Raw genomic sequence first — 15,319 nt, 5'->3', positions numbered from 1 at the left:
TATAATTCTGACATTTCACATTCTTAAAATAAAGTGGGGATCCTAACTGACCTAAAACAGGGAATTTTACTTGGATTAAATGTCAGGAATTGTGAAAAACTGAGTTTAAATGTATTTGACTAAGGTGTATGTATCTACTTACTATGTTGATACCAAAAATTGGTGTTTCCAGGCAGGGACAACCTATCATGTCCCAGCACAGTGTCTCCACTGCGAGTCACCAGACATGTTATTTGACAGGAAAGGGAAGTTGAAGCCAGGATGTGGTTAAATAACACTCCCAGCATGGTTCTGTATGAACTCATTCCATATGAGAAGTTGTTTAGAAAAGTGGAACAAGTTCAATGTCACCACTCATTGAAATGAATGTTATATTCTGTTATTTTATGATTGTGCAATGGATCAGAAGCTTGCCTTTGCGCTTTCGCCTCTTTTTAAAAGCAAATTTGTGTACATGAACAAAAATAAGCAACCCTTCTTTAACCCTATAGCATACCTCCGCACTAAAAATAACGTACCTTGAAATAAAATATTCACTTAAAAAGTACATTTCCATCTCTCATTCACTACTTGTGTAAACCACCAAAATGTTTACTCAACATTGCATTACCTTATCTAACTACTCCATCTATTGAATGAATCTTTGTCATACTAAAACCCTAGTGAAAACATCACATATTTGACTACTGGGGGGAGACAGACAATCATTCAGCAAGCCAGCGGGATGGCACACTTGCTCTACAGAAAGTGTCAGTCAGTAGTTTTCCAAGGTTGTACAGCCCCTGGTGACAGCTCTGTCAGTTTGGTCACCTACCTCAAACTAGGCTATTCCTGGCATTTGCCTTAAGACAATAACCTAGAGATAGTACTGATTATTACTCCAACAGCGTCATTCCAAAAACACCGTTCCACAATTATTAGTATATCTTATCAGAACTGGTTTCAACATAGGATAACATTACCTGCTTCAGATGATATTTGAAAAAAAGTGCTCATTACAGAATTAGAACTGTTCCAAACAATCAGATGCATATGAAACCTGCCTCGAGGGTGTTTACTACCCTCTAAAGGTGGGAACAGGGAGGAGGGGTAGAGGGTTTGAGTCACTGGTCAGGATAAATATTTGCAGGTATTTCTCCCTCATCACAATACTAAAACATGTCAATCATTCTTTACAACTGTCATGATTATACCTTTTTGGTATCAAAGTGGGACTGTGTGTAGGGTTGACACACACTTCAAAAACACCTTCCTCTTTTAAGTTCTGTATGGGTGGTCACACAAGGTCACCACTTCCCTTCTGAAAGAAAAAAAAACTTTCTATTTAACTTATCTCCGCACTTGAAAAAAGAAACTACACTCTGGTCACAGATGTCAGTTCAACATCAACATTTTGATTTACATTTGGTTGAGGTGTCAACTATTGTGAATTCAATGTGAAATCAATTAAACGTTTTACCAAGTCATTGGATTTAGGTTCAAAATTAAGTGAAAAACAAAATGCCCTTAAGTTGATGACTTTTTCCACATTGATTCAACGTCATAATTCTGAATTTTGGGGTTGAAATGGCCTGGAAAAAGCGTTGATTCAACCAGTTTTTGCCCATTGGGTAGTTACTCATTTGCCAGATAAAGGGTGCCTGACACAGGCTTTCTCAATTCATCTTTCCTGAATTCCTCACATCCTCACCTTTTCTATCACATTGGAGAAGGTCCAAGGTCCCTCCCTAGCATGTGGTTAAAAGGTAACATCCTGAAGTCAGACTTGACATAATAAGCATGAAACACACCTAGAATCTCACTGCCGTTAGACTGCCAATATCTACTTATCACAAGCCGTTCCTTCATTCTTCGGCTTTCCCCATACGATAACTATTTTTGGTTCCAGGTATAATCCTTATGGGTTCCATGTAAAACCCTATGGAAAGGATTCGACCTGGAATTGGAACCAAAAGGGTTCTATCTGGAACCAAAAGTTTTCTTCAAAGGGTTCTCCTATGGGGACAGCCAAAGAACCCTTTTAAGTTTTCTAAGCACGTAGAACAAAAGCGGTACTTGCTGCTTGCTGACTCGGTAGCGACGAGCCTAGTGATTCTACTTGTAGAATTGCAATGCTTGCCAACAACTTGACTTTGAGCCAATCAGACAACATTTTTTCCGTACATCCCCGGATAAGCCAGTCACACTTCATATGCAATGTAGGCTATGGGATAGGAGCAAGCTGAGTGCACAGACGCAATGCACACAACACTAAATACGTCCTCCAAGCTAGCTAATCACAGCAGCTGGTATTGACATTATAATTAAATCATAATGGATTAGTTAGTTTCCATGAAACAGCTGCCTGTGTTAGCTGCCGAGTTAGCAAAGGACACTGCACTAGCTATGTTGTGCTAGCTAGCGAATATGCTAACCTTAACTAGCTTGCTAAACATTTGGCTATGAGCTGGCACTTGCAGTATGGAATTATGGAGAGTGAATAAAATTGTTTCTTCGTCATCTTTCTAGGTAGTTATCTAACTGAGGCCATCTGGCTAGTATCCAGGTCACAGTTTGAAATGAGAACTTGTTCTCAACTGGCCTACCTGGTTAAATAAAGGTGAAATAAAAATAAATAAAAATAGTATCAACAAGGGCTTTCTACAAAATAGCAACATTAGCACAGCTAGCTTGGAATCCAAACCATAAGCAACACACGGACATGCAATGCCAAACAACGCTACTGCCACCTTCTGGTTTGGAGTATTTTAACAAGGCTGAGTGGCTGACTGCTTCCAAGGTCTTTGCTGTGTGAACACAAAAGAGGTTGACTGCCGACACTATTCAGAGGTGCTAAGAGCTGTTGGCAGGCAAACGTTTGACAATCCTACTGGTGCGTCTTGAGCTTTTAGTGTAGAGCAGGTCTCACAGACAGCGTAGGATTATACAAGCCTATGTAGGTTACGCAATATATGGAATGACAGCATCCATAATGTCTGTGAGGAATGCATTCCCTCTTATGAAAATAACTTCCAAACACTAATAAGCACCACATATCAAATCAATTAATAAATCCATTGAACGCTTATGGTAAACCTAGAATGAGTTGCTCGGGGAAATGATGTTGATGTTCGATCCAGGTGCAGATTTCTTGGCAGTCTGAGGTGACTAAACATTCCACATAGTACAGTGTACGTGAAAGAGAAAGTTGGTTCACAAAAGTCTTACGGGAAAAAAAAGTATTCTTCAGTGCCTTCTATCAACTCAATGTGCTGAGGCAAAGTAAGTGATTTCATTTTAGCTATCACAAGGCTCCTCTTATGGACACAAGCAAATGCCTTAATCTGATGGGAGAGTAGAGCAATTGGCCAACTCTTAAGAGGAACAAGTTAAGCCATTGTCCTCTCTGTATTAGACCGCTGCTCCTGAGTGGTGCAGCAGTCTAAGGGAGCAGCGGTCTAAGGCACTGCATCTCAGCGCTAGAGGCGTCACTATAGATCCTGGTTCAATTCCAGGCTGTATCACAACCGGCCGTGATTGGGAGTCCCATAGGGCAGCGCACAATTGGCCCAGCGTCGTCTGGGTTTGGCTGGGGTAGGCTGTCATTATAAATAAGAATTTGTTCTTAACTGACTTGCCTAGTTAAATACATAAAAAAATGACTAGATGGCTGAAGGGAAAATAACATGGGAAAAGGAAAGGTAAAGGAGATACCTAGTTAGTTGTACAACTGAATGCATTCAACTGAAATGTGTATTCCGCATTTAACCCAAACCCTCTGAATCAGAGAGGTGGGGGGGGGGGCTGCCTTAAATTGACATCTACTGCCTTGTTCAGGGGCAGAACATATTTTTTACCTGGTAAGCTCTGGGATTCGATCCAGCAACCTTTCGGACACCAGTCTTTTGCTTGATGGACAATCGAGCAAGAGCATAATATGATGACCCAAAGACTGTAGACTGTAGACTAGGTTTCACAGACAGAGATTAACCCCAGTCCTGAACTAAAAAGCCTATATTTTATTTTGGGGCTTAATCGGTGTCCGGGAATCCGGCTGAAAATGTTCTTACACATCTGATGCAATTGCTTTGCGCAATTCGCCTCGAGACAAGGTTATCCCTTTAGGCAGCAGCCGTTGACACTCATCGGACGATAGAAACATGATGCATACTGTGTGTAAACAGTGACACCGCTCCATTAAGATCCTAATATTTACATTAGCATCAGAAAACAAACAGGGCCAGTCACCTTGAAGCAGTTTCTCACACGCCATTAAAATATTTGGCTATAGTTTCAAACCGTTGCCCCAATGGCCAGAAACATTTACATGTCAAAGAAATAGCCTTGTGACGTGAGAGAGATAACAATCCTCCGTAATCAACATACATGGACGTAACCATTAACAATGGAACAAATCATTTATCCACACTACCATCGAAGAGTTGAATACACAGAATAATCATGAATGTTGATAAGCTGATAGCTGGCATCAGTGTGTATTGTGACAGTGATAGTATCCTTTGACAAAAAGAGAGCAATGGAAAGTGAGAGGAGCCTTCGTGGGAAAGTGGAATGTTCTGCAACGGAAGCTCAAGGGCAAGTTGGTTTGCCCTGGCACTTACAGAAGCAACGTGTTCAGTTCAGACTGCAGATTCTCCACACTTGGTTGAGTTGATAACCAAACACAATTCAATATCACTATTTTTTTTTAAATGAGCCTGAAACCCTAGGCCTATTGTATTGTCTATGTTTTGTTTTACTCTGGGTTGAATTGAAACGATAGAGGTTGTTGCATTTGCAAATGCCCAATAGTATTGTCACATTTAATTTGCACTGTTAAACCCAACCTTTGGAATGACTTCAATAGCAGCAGTGAACCTATTTAGGTTTTAAGTGGAGATATCTCAGAAATCAGTCATTCATTCTCACTATAGCCATTGTTATTCATAGGCAGTGACAAATAGCATAGCTAAGTAGGGCTGGGCTTGGTTAAAACCCTGGCTGGGAGACCAAAGGGTAGCTGTAGTTAAATACATTTTTCCAGTAGGATGTGCTGCTCTGCTTATATATTTTTTCCATCTGATAAGTGGATATAGAGTCAATGGTCTGACATTGTTTTAAGGGTAAAACTCAACATATATTATACAAGGTTTATCTCTGTTGAAATTTGGTTACCATGATGACGTAATCCTGTGGCTGAAATTTTACACGCAAATCAACCGTTTACGTTGATGACTTTCTTCAAATCCAATGTATTTCCCACGTAGGAACCACGTCACAATACGTCCACAAATTACGTTGACACGTTGAATCAAACACTTTGTGGCCAATGGGGTACGCAATAATGTTCACAGCAAAACTGTCAAAGTTGTAGGAAATAGGGTCTGCATAGCCACATGACGCAGTTACAAAAATACAATGTGTAACTTCACTGACAAAGTTGATCAAGTTAAGTGGTTTTCAAATCCCCTACCATGACTAATCATATGCATGGTAATATAATAGGCGACTACAGTGACATTGTCATAGCCAACAATTAGCATATAATGTAGATTGCCTTCAGCCAAATAGGTTACCTGTTTTACAATAGTTAGAACTAGAAAAATAAGTTTAATTCCCAAATGAATGTTATACAGAACAGTAAGTATGCTATAATTAGTGAAATAAAAGTTTTACCCACCTGGAACAAAGTGGTGGAGAGCGTGAGAAGTTAGAAGAGAGAACCGTTAAAACAAGTGGTGTGGTGTGTCGTCCTTCAGGGCTGAGTTCAGTACGAAAAAAGGTAATGCAATGTTCAATTAAACGGAAACAAAGTTTTAAAAATGGGTTGGGGAACCCTGTCAGCATGGCCGCTTCGCTATAAATGTCACTAATTTCTTCAAGCCACACTCAGGCACACCCACAAAACGTATCTCAGTCTGTTCAAGAACGTTCCGTTCAGCAATGTAGCGAACGTTTATTCAAACTGAACGCACCCATCGTAAAACGATTGTACCGCACTCCTTTTTAACGTTTTGATGAAACAGGAAAGGGTGGGCGGTGAAAGAAAAAGGTGGAGTCTTTTTTCAGTCGAACCAGTTTAGACCCGTACAAATGTGCACGCTGAAACTGATCAGGCCATTGATTGTCTGCCCAAACTGAGAAAAATATATATACATATTTTTTAAACATACACTCAAAAACCTGTTTTAATTATCTCCTAAACTAACCCATCACCTATAGGCCACCCAATGTGCCATTTATTACACCGCTTTAGGCCTACAGTACTGGCTCTCGTCTGAAAGCTGTGTAATAATGGCTGCAATTACGCTATTGACATCTTTTGACAGTTGACACCGTAGCCTACTGTAAGGGGTGCAATTTAGCTTTATCCTAGCGATCCTGATCACTTACAGTTCAAGCTTGGCATTGCACACATTTTGTATAAATCGAACATGAATTTCATCATTGATTATTGGCAATTACTTATTTTATGTGGGACTTATGTTTAAGCTCTGGATTTCAAGAGGGACTTCTCTCATTTCTGAGCCCTTGGAAGCAAGATATGTCGCTGATGACATCCTGTGGATGTTGTGGATCACTGCAGGGGGCCTTTCACCTGTAATTCCCGAAACATCCCTTCAATGCAGCTGTGAGATACAGAACTCATGATTTAGAAAAATACACTTTGATTAACAATGTTCAACACTATTTTCATTCAATAGACTGTACACATTCCGCGGATGTTATCGCAGGTGCAGGGAAATGCTTGTTTCTATCTCCAACAATGCGGAAATACCTGACAATACACACAAATGAAGAAAATAAATAAATACATATATATACACACTTATTTATTTTCGTATCCGATCGTGCATGAATATAAATGTACACAGTTGTGTCAAGTTGGCTTTGGGTGGTGGAACATTCTTCATACACACGGAAATGTGTGTGACTGTTCTTGACACAAACCGTGCGCCTGGCACCTACTACCATACCCCGTAGACGGGCATATAGTCCGTATGGATAGTCTGTGGGAGAGCTGTAGTTGTTAGCCAATTAACAGTCTTATGGCCAGGGGATAGAAGCTGTTTAGGAGTCTGTTGGTCTGAGCCTTGATGCACCGGTCCCGCCTGCCGGATGGGAGTGTAGCCGGTTTGGCTACTTTTCTGCGTTGCAGTCTGCTGTATTTGTAACGAACAGGTCTAGTCTGGACAGTAGTTGTCTTTTATCTGGATTGGATGGAATACATGCAATGCACTTGATGGTGAGCTTCTCAATACTGCACACCTAACGTGAGGAAAAGTAATGCAAGCAAGTACCTGCACGAGGGAAGTTACATTACAGACAGCCTGCTAGCATGTGAGTTAACTAGCTAGCCTAAAATTGCACCACTTCGTAAACTCTTTCAGCAGAATATTTCATCAGACACGGTTGGCTAGCAGCACAACACTATTGGAATACATTATATCACAATTATATGACGATTTACCACTTCTAAACATTTATAACATATGCATTTACACATACCTCTCCTCAGTCGAACCAAAACATACTGAGAGAGAACTCCTGCGTCTGACTTGAAGGTACTGCAGGCCAGAGCAATATACCACAGAGCAATCGATGCACTCACAATCCATGGATATGAAAGGATTTTGGTGAAATACACAAGGCAATAATAACACTCGTTACAGGAGCATGTGGAGAACGGTCCATGTCTCAGTGGCTCAAGTCTATTTTTTTTTGTAGATTTGTGACGCTTGATTGTGTATGTTGCACCAGACAATACATTTCTGCAAGTTAAAATTGATGGATTTGGTTACATCTTGACAATGGAATAGAAATTATAGCAGGTTGAGGTTTATTGGGATGAATCTTGCCCTGGAAGCAGAGCTGAGTGGTTTGAGAGGAGTGGAAGAGAGGGCCAGGGTGGCTTCTTCCCGCCCCTATAGTACAGGAACCTCCTCTGTTGATTAGTAGGTCTTCCATTCACACATACACACACACACACACACACACATACACATACACAGATACAGCAGGGGCCTAGCAGACAAAGTCAGGATGTGATATCACTCACAGGAAGAGAAGCCAAACATTTTTTTTCAGCTTTTTTTTTGTCTGCGCTGCTGTGTAACTGGCTGCTGAGTGAAGTTGGAGCCTCAAGGTCTGTTGGTGGCTGGGAAGGAGAGAGTCTCCATAGGATCCGGAGAGGGACAGATCTGCCTGGATCGTTGTCCAGAGGGAATTAAAGTAAAGGGGGCTGACCACAGAACTCTCCTTGGCCTTCCAAAGACTCCCCACATCATTCCAAGCCATCCACACGGACCCCGGCCAGGTACTGTGGGGAAACTTTTCCCCTTTTTATCTCACGCTCTTTCTCTTTGTTCCATATGACTAGATCTTACTGAATTTGTTCCTGTGCATTAGCTGCTGTTTTCTCTCTCCCACATACTGTATTTTTGAAAGACCTTGAAAGATCTATTGTTATTCTCCAGTGTCAGAAGGAAATTCCATGGAAAATCAGTAAAGTAATCAGGGTGCATAGCAGACCTGGTCCACCGTCCCACATACATGATCAGACATGCACCAGTCTGTAACTGGAGAGGCATGAAGACACTGAGAAGCAGTGAGGTCATAATCAAAAAGAAAGGACACATATCCCCTATCCCTTGGCCTATATAGACATTTCTTCTCTGTGCACTGTCACTGTTATTAAATGACTCTGAGGTTTACTGCCCATGACTGGTATTCACATTTGTGGAACTGCTATGGATTTAGACTTAGATACCAAAACTAAGGGAGTGTAGTGGCCATCATCAAATCAGTTACCTATCCAGTTGTGGACCAGCTTCTGTCATATGGTCATTCTCCAAGTGAATACCCAGTGCCTGATCCACTAGAGATAATAGAAATGAAGTACTGAGAAAGAGTATGATCCTGTTCACACCACACATACTGTGTAACAAACACCATACAGATGTGGAGGAAGCTGTCCAGAAGAAGAATGACAGTCATACTTTAGGCCTACTGTTCTGAGTAGTGAGAGCTGAAGCTCTTTGTCAAGTTTCTGCTACAGTCTGAGAGCAAAACTACAGTAAAATTACACTAAACCAGGTGGAATTCAACATTTCTACTTTGTCTCATTCTGGATTACTCTGTACAGTTCAGGCTCAGAGCACACAAATATGATTGACTTACACTGAGTGTACAAAACATTAGGAACACCTTCATAATATTGAGCTGCATCCCCCTTTGCCCTCAGAACACCCTCAATTAGCCGGGGCATGGACTACAAGGTGTCAAAAGTGATCCACAGGGATGCTGGCCCATGTTGACGCAAATTCTTTCCCAGTTCCCACATTTCTGTCAAGTTGGCTGGATGTCCTTTGGATGGTGGATTATTCTTGATACAATGGTAAACTGTTGAGTGTGGAAAAACCCAGCAGCGTTACAGTTCATGACACACTGAAACCGGTGCACCTGGCACCTATTACCATACCCTGTTCAAAGGCACTTAAATCTTGTCTTTCCCATTCACCCTCTGAATGGCGCACATACACAATCCATGTTTCAATTTCCTCAAGGCTTAAAAATCCTTCTTTAACCCATCCTCTCCTTCATCTACACTGATTGAAGTGGATTTAACAGGTGACATCAATAAGGCATTATATCGTTCACCTGGATTCACCTGGGTGCTCGACTTGTATGTTCCTAATGTTTTGTACACTCTGTGTATATACTGTAAGAACAGAAACTGGTGTTCAGTTTAACCACACACGCTGCACCATAACAAACCCAGGAAGTGTTGAGAGTTGCTGTGTGAAACGGGACGTGGGACATAAATGCGGATATAGTCACATCACCACCAGACATTGTCATTTAGAATGGTTGAAAGGAGCAACAGCAGATTCAAAACTATTCTAGAACATCACACTGTTTGTATTATATTCAGTATGCCTTTTGAAACAATATCTGTATGACTTCTTGAGAGCTGTAAATATGGCTTGACTTTTCAGAGCTCTCCACATGAAACTCTGTCATTGAAACTAACTCAGTAAAGAAAAGTAAACCTTCTAAACCATGGAGCCAAGTAGCTCAGTGGGCTACCACTGCCCTGCACTGAACTCCTTCAATAATTCAGAAAGGCAGAGTTGCTGTGTTTTAGTGTATGTACACTAATGACCCACTGGAATTGTGATACAGTGAATTATAAGTGAAATAATCTGTCTGTAAACAATTGAAAAAATGACTTGTGTCATGCACAAAGTAGATGTCCTAACCGACTTGCCAAAACTATAGTTTGTTATCAAGAAATTTGTGGAGTGGTTGAAAAACAAGTTTTGATGACTCCAATGTAAGTGTATGTAAACTTCTGACTTCAAATACATGCATCCATACAAGAACCTGTTTCAAGGGCCAGATGGTTGTCAGTATTGTAACCTTCAACTCATTTTACATAGCAGCCACCAAAAATGAATGCTGCAAATGGATTCTTGTACACTCACTCTACTGTTGGTTTGTCCTCATATTTGGGGTCATATTTTATATTCAGAGCAGTTTCACAATCACAACATGCTTTGCTTATCAAGTCCTTCAAGCTATTTCCTTTGTAAACAAGCTAACAATACTGTTTATACTTTGCTGATTTAGTTTGCTGATTTCTATCATGTTGCCTAATTTGCAGGCATGATAGTATTGTGGTACTTTGTTTGCAGGTATGATATCATGGGGGTAGAAGCCATTCTAACTTCTCATGACCTTTCTGGTTGTTTTCTCTATTTTTCAGAGAAATGTCCCTGCATTCCCAACCGTCCCCAATGTAGAGGTCACTGCCCTCAGAACTCCTCAGAGAACACCTTAACCTGAACAAACTTATGTTCGTGAAACCTGTCCAATTACCTCTCAGGAACCCCCCGCACCCAACACACACACACTGTCCATTAGTCCACCATTAAGACAATGGCGCTCTGTCTCGGACAAGTCTTCAGCAAAGACAAAACGTTCAGGCCTCGGAAGCGCTTCGAGCCTGGGACCCAGCGCTTTGAACTATACAAGAAGGCCCAGGCCTCTCTGAAGTCCGGCCTGGACCTGAGGAAAGTGGTCCAGCTTCCTGAAGGAGAGAACATCAATGACTGGATTGCTGTGCATGTGGTGGACTTCTTCAACCGCATCAACCTAATCTACGGCACGGTCAGCGAGTTCTGCACTGAGCGCACCTGCCCCATCATGTCCGGGGGCCTGCGCTACGAGTACCGGTGGCAGGACGGAGACGACTACAAGAAGCCCACCAAGCTACCTGCCTTGAAATACATGAACCTACTGATGGACTGGATTGAGACCAACATCAACAATGAGGACATCTTCCCCACAAGAATAGGTGTGTGAGGATCTCATACTAAACCCTAAGGGACTCCTCTGTAGGGGGACTGTCTTTGAAGTTAGAGTTGAATCTATGGGGTGTGTGACCATGGAAGCTACTAGCTATATAAGGGTGCTTCAGGGTGCAAAGGTATATTGATGTTCAGGAGACATTCTTGGCTGCAATGGTCCTATAGAAAGTCAATGTACAGAACATTTTACAGCAGTAATTAAAACGAAAGCTCTTTGATGTTGATCTAAGTGGATGATAGTGAATACTTCTGTGATGTTGCATCATACCCTGATTAATCAATCATTGGGGCGGCAGGGTAGCCTAGTGGTTAGAGCTCGAGCTGTTTTGCAAGGAGGAATGGGAAAAAATTTCAGTCTCTCGATGTGCAAAACTGATAGAGACATATCCCAAGCGACTTACAGCTGTAATTGCAGCAAAAGGTGATGCTACAAAGTATTAACTTAAGGGGGCTGAATAATTTTGCAAGCCCAATTTTTCAGTTTTTGATTTGTTAAAAAAGTTTGAAATATCCAATAAATGTCGTTCCACTTCATGATTGTGTCCCACTTGTTGTTGATTCTTCACAAAAAATACAGTTTTATATCTTTATGTTTGAAGCCTGAAATGTGGCAAAAGGTCGCAAAGTTCAAGGGGGCCGAATACTTTCGCAAGGCACTGTATATACAGGATTTGAAAATGTGAAGAATTACTATTGTTTAAAAAAAAATGTGAATGCCATTTTTGTTTGAGGTACTCCTGACGGCATTGCTCATACTCCAGTTTGGGAATACCTGATGTAATGGAAACCGATGTCCAGCGTGTGGGTTTAAATTATCTTCAATGGAAACTCATGTGATTTGTGTTTTAATGCTAGTTTAAAAAAAAACAATTATCGAAAAAATAATGGAACATAATTAATGGAATATAATGATATTCTGAAAATTACAAACTGATTTTCATTAAAGCATCCAGGGATGGTCTCTAAAAGGCATTTAATGTGGTTGCAAAGACGCAATGCTTAATTATAAGGTAACTAACTGTACAGTGTTCCTCCTCATTGACTGTTTTATCCTTCTTGTTGTAGGTGTTCCTTTCCCTAAGAACTTCCAGCAGGTGTGTAAGAAGATTCTGAGCCGTCTTTTCCGGGTCTTTGTGCATGTCTACATCCACCACTTTGACAGCATCTGTAGCATGGGCGCCGAGGCTCACATCAATACCTGTTACAAACACTACTACTACTTCATCTCTGAGTTCAGCCTCATCGAACACTCAGAACTGGAACCCCTGGTGAGAGAGGAGGTGTGGTGGTGAGTAGGGTTGCACATTTCTGTAACTTTCCCCAAATTCCCAGTTTATTTCTCAAATCCTGGTTGGAAGATTCCTCCATCCAGGATTTCTGGAAAACCATCAAATTTGGTGAAAGTTACCTGAATTTTGCAACCTTAGGGGTGCGCTTACGGCACGATATTAACTCTGTTACACTTGGATGGGAGGTTTTTATTAATATATGTACAGTACATATATACAGGGCATTCGGACAGTATTCAGACCCTTTTTTCCACATTTTGTTACGTTGCATAGGACTCCAATCAAGTTGCAGAAACATCTCAAGGATTATCAATGGAAACACGATGCACCTGAGCTCAATTTGGTGCCTTATAGCAAATGGTCTGAATACTTATCAAATCAAATGTATTTATATAGCCCTTCGTACATCAGCTGATATCTCAAAGTGCTGTACATCAACCCAGCCTAAAACCCCAAACAGCAAGCAATGCAGGTGTAGAAGCATAGTGGCTAGAAAAAACTCCCTAGAAAGGCCAAAACCTAGGAAGAAACCTAGAGAGGAACCAGGCTATGAGGGGTGGCCAGTTCTCTTCTGGCTGTGCCGGGTGGAGATTATAAGATTATAATAATAATCACAGTAGTTGTCGAGGGTGCAGCAAGTCAGCCCCTCAGGAGTAAATGTGAGTTGGCTTTTCATAGCCGATCATTAAAAGTATCTCTACCACTCCTGCTGTCTCTAGAGAGTTGAAAACAGCAGGTCTGGGACAGGTAGCACGTCCGGTGAACAGGTCAGGATTCCATAGCCGAAGGGCAGAACAGTTGAAACTGCAGCAGCAGCACGGCCAGGTGGACTGGGGACAGCTAGGAGTCATCATGCCAGGTAGTCAGTCCTGAGGCATGGTCCTAGGGCTCAGGTCCTCAGAGAGAGAGAGAGGGGGAAAGAATTAGAGAGAGCATACTTAAATTCACACAGGACACCGGATAAGACAGGAGAAGTACTCCAGATATAACAAACTGACCCTAGCCCCCCGACACATAAACTACTGCAGCATAAAAACTGGAGGCTGAGACAGGAGGGGTCAGGAGACTTATGTAAAAAAGGTATTTTATTTGTTATATATATATATATGCGCAAACATTTCTAAAAACCTGTTTTCACTTTGTCATTATGAGGCTATGTGTATAGATTGATGAGAAAACAAAATTTAATCCATTTTAGAATGAGACTGTAACATAACCAAATGTGGAAAAAGGGAAGGGGTCTGAATACTTTCCGAATGCAGTGTAGTGCAGGGGGTGTCTGCATATTCATTTATGAGGAATATCCTTCACATACTGTAGTGCAGTCCTTCAGACTTAGATGGTCTAATTTTGCTGTAGTTCAATGAAGGAGGAGCTTTACTGTCATAAAACAGAAGCAGTGGATTGTCACCGTTATTTTACACCACAAGCGTGTCTGCTCATACCACAACCTGGGCGATTATACACAATCACTCTCTGGGCATAGAACATAATGACAAAATCACAGTTTAGTATAAGATAATTATACAAGAGATGCTTGTCTTTAATTGTTCCCTTTGCCACAGTCATTGGAATTAGTGATGCACTACTCATTTCCCAAATTTGAATCATAAAAGAAAAGTGTTAGTCTTTGTAAAAAAAAAGAAAAAAAAAGTCTGGTTTGATTTATATAACCATTATAAGTGAAATTGCAGTCTAGTCAGCCATACGTAAGAATGATGTCATTTTCAAGGTGTTTTCTTTAGTGCAGCGATTCATTACATCTGAACCTTTGAAGGTAGGAGCTCTGAGGTATACAATGAAAGTCTTCTGTTATCATCATTATGAAGTACAGATTCTACTTATATATAACAATGAGACATTATGTCAACAATGCAATGTGAGGGGAAATCAACCTTGTTAACATAAGACAGTGTGATGGATTGAGCATTTAGCTTTTCTGCTTTTGGTTGACTATAAGTCATCTGTTTTGTGAGTGGAAATAGCCGAATGAGTTCTCCTCAGATTATGGCTTTAGCCTATCTGTTAGGAAGTGATTTTAGCATCATCATATAGCATGTCAGCATAGTCATGTAGTTATGTCTGTCACCTCAAATGAACAGGGCGATCTGGGATTGGTACATCCATTTTTGGACTTAATGATAGACAGTTATTCTTGAAGAATATGTCTTACCAAAACAGGGACGAGTGACCGCTTTGTTTTTGTTTTCACAGATGGCCCTTTAATCGTAGCCCTGTTCAATGGAGAAAGCTTTGTAATAACCATTCTTATGTCTTGTTTTTGCAGCAAGGTAGGCATATAATGCAATTATTTGTCAATATCATGTTAATCCTCCAACTTTACTCTCTCTTCTCTACCCTCAGAGGGCAATGACAGAGAAGATCTGTAACTAAACCACTTGGAGTTTACATCATTTCAGCATTCCCTGTTGCCTTCAAGAGACCCACAGCTTCAATACAACCAAACACTCAAACTAAAGGAATGGATTTTGAGTGGATTTGAATAACTAAAGTGTTATCCATCCCAAGCATTACAACGTTTGTTCATAAAGTGACATTTTCAGCCAATAGTCTATATGTTTTATGAAAAAGGACTGTTCTGCTTCCTATAGTGCTGTGACATGATGCAGCACTCCAGTCTTCTGAGCTTTATTGTAATTGTAGTAATGTTTAGTAATA

The 15,319-nt window shown here is 40.9% G+C and overlaps 2 protein-coding genes across 3 annotated transcripts in view; one reads left to right on the top strand and one right to left on the bottom strand.

Moving 5' to 3' along the window:
• Positions 1-5,834, bottom strand: part of elovl1b (ELOVL fatty acid elongase 1b) — a 29,901-nt gene extending 24,067 nt beyond the window's left edge. Inside the window, exon 1 of the mRNA XM_064952497.1 lies at positions 5,660-5,834. The gene's annotated coding sequence lies outside the window, so the exon portion shown is untranslated. The remainder of the gene's footprint in view (positions 1-5,659) is intronic.
• A 1,014-nt stretch (positions 5,835-6,848) lies between these two features.
• Positions 6,849-15,094, top strand: mob3c (MOB kinase activator 3C). Of its 2 annotated transcripts, none has more exons than XM_064952502.1 (4): positions 6,849-8,296; positions 10,748-11,338; positions 12,417-12,639; positions 15,005-15,087. In XM_064952502.1, coding segments are annotated over exons 2-4 (642 nt in total). In that variant the 5' UTR covers positions 6,849-8,296; positions 10,748-10,920; the 3' UTR covers positions 15,006-15,087. The 2 variants fall into 2 exon arrangements, with proteins under 2 accessions (XP_064808574.1, XP_064808573.1); XM_064952501.1 differs by having other exon boundaries at positions 6,850-8,296; positions 12,417-12,619; positions 15,005-15,094.
• The last annotated feature ends 225 nt before the right edge of the window (positions 15,095-15,319 follow it).

Source organism: Oncorhynchus masou, chromosome 31, assembly GCF_036934945.1.
Source record: "Oncorhynchus masou masou isolate Uvic2021 chromosome 31, UVic_Omas_1.1, whole genome shotgun sequence".
Classification (NCBI taxonomy): Eukaryota; Metazoa; Chordata; class Actinopteri; order Salmoniformes; family Salmonidae; genus Oncorhynchus; species Oncorhynchus masou.
The sequence above is the reverse complement of the archived record's forward strand: the minus strand, read 5'-3'. Positions and strand labels throughout refer to the sequence as shown.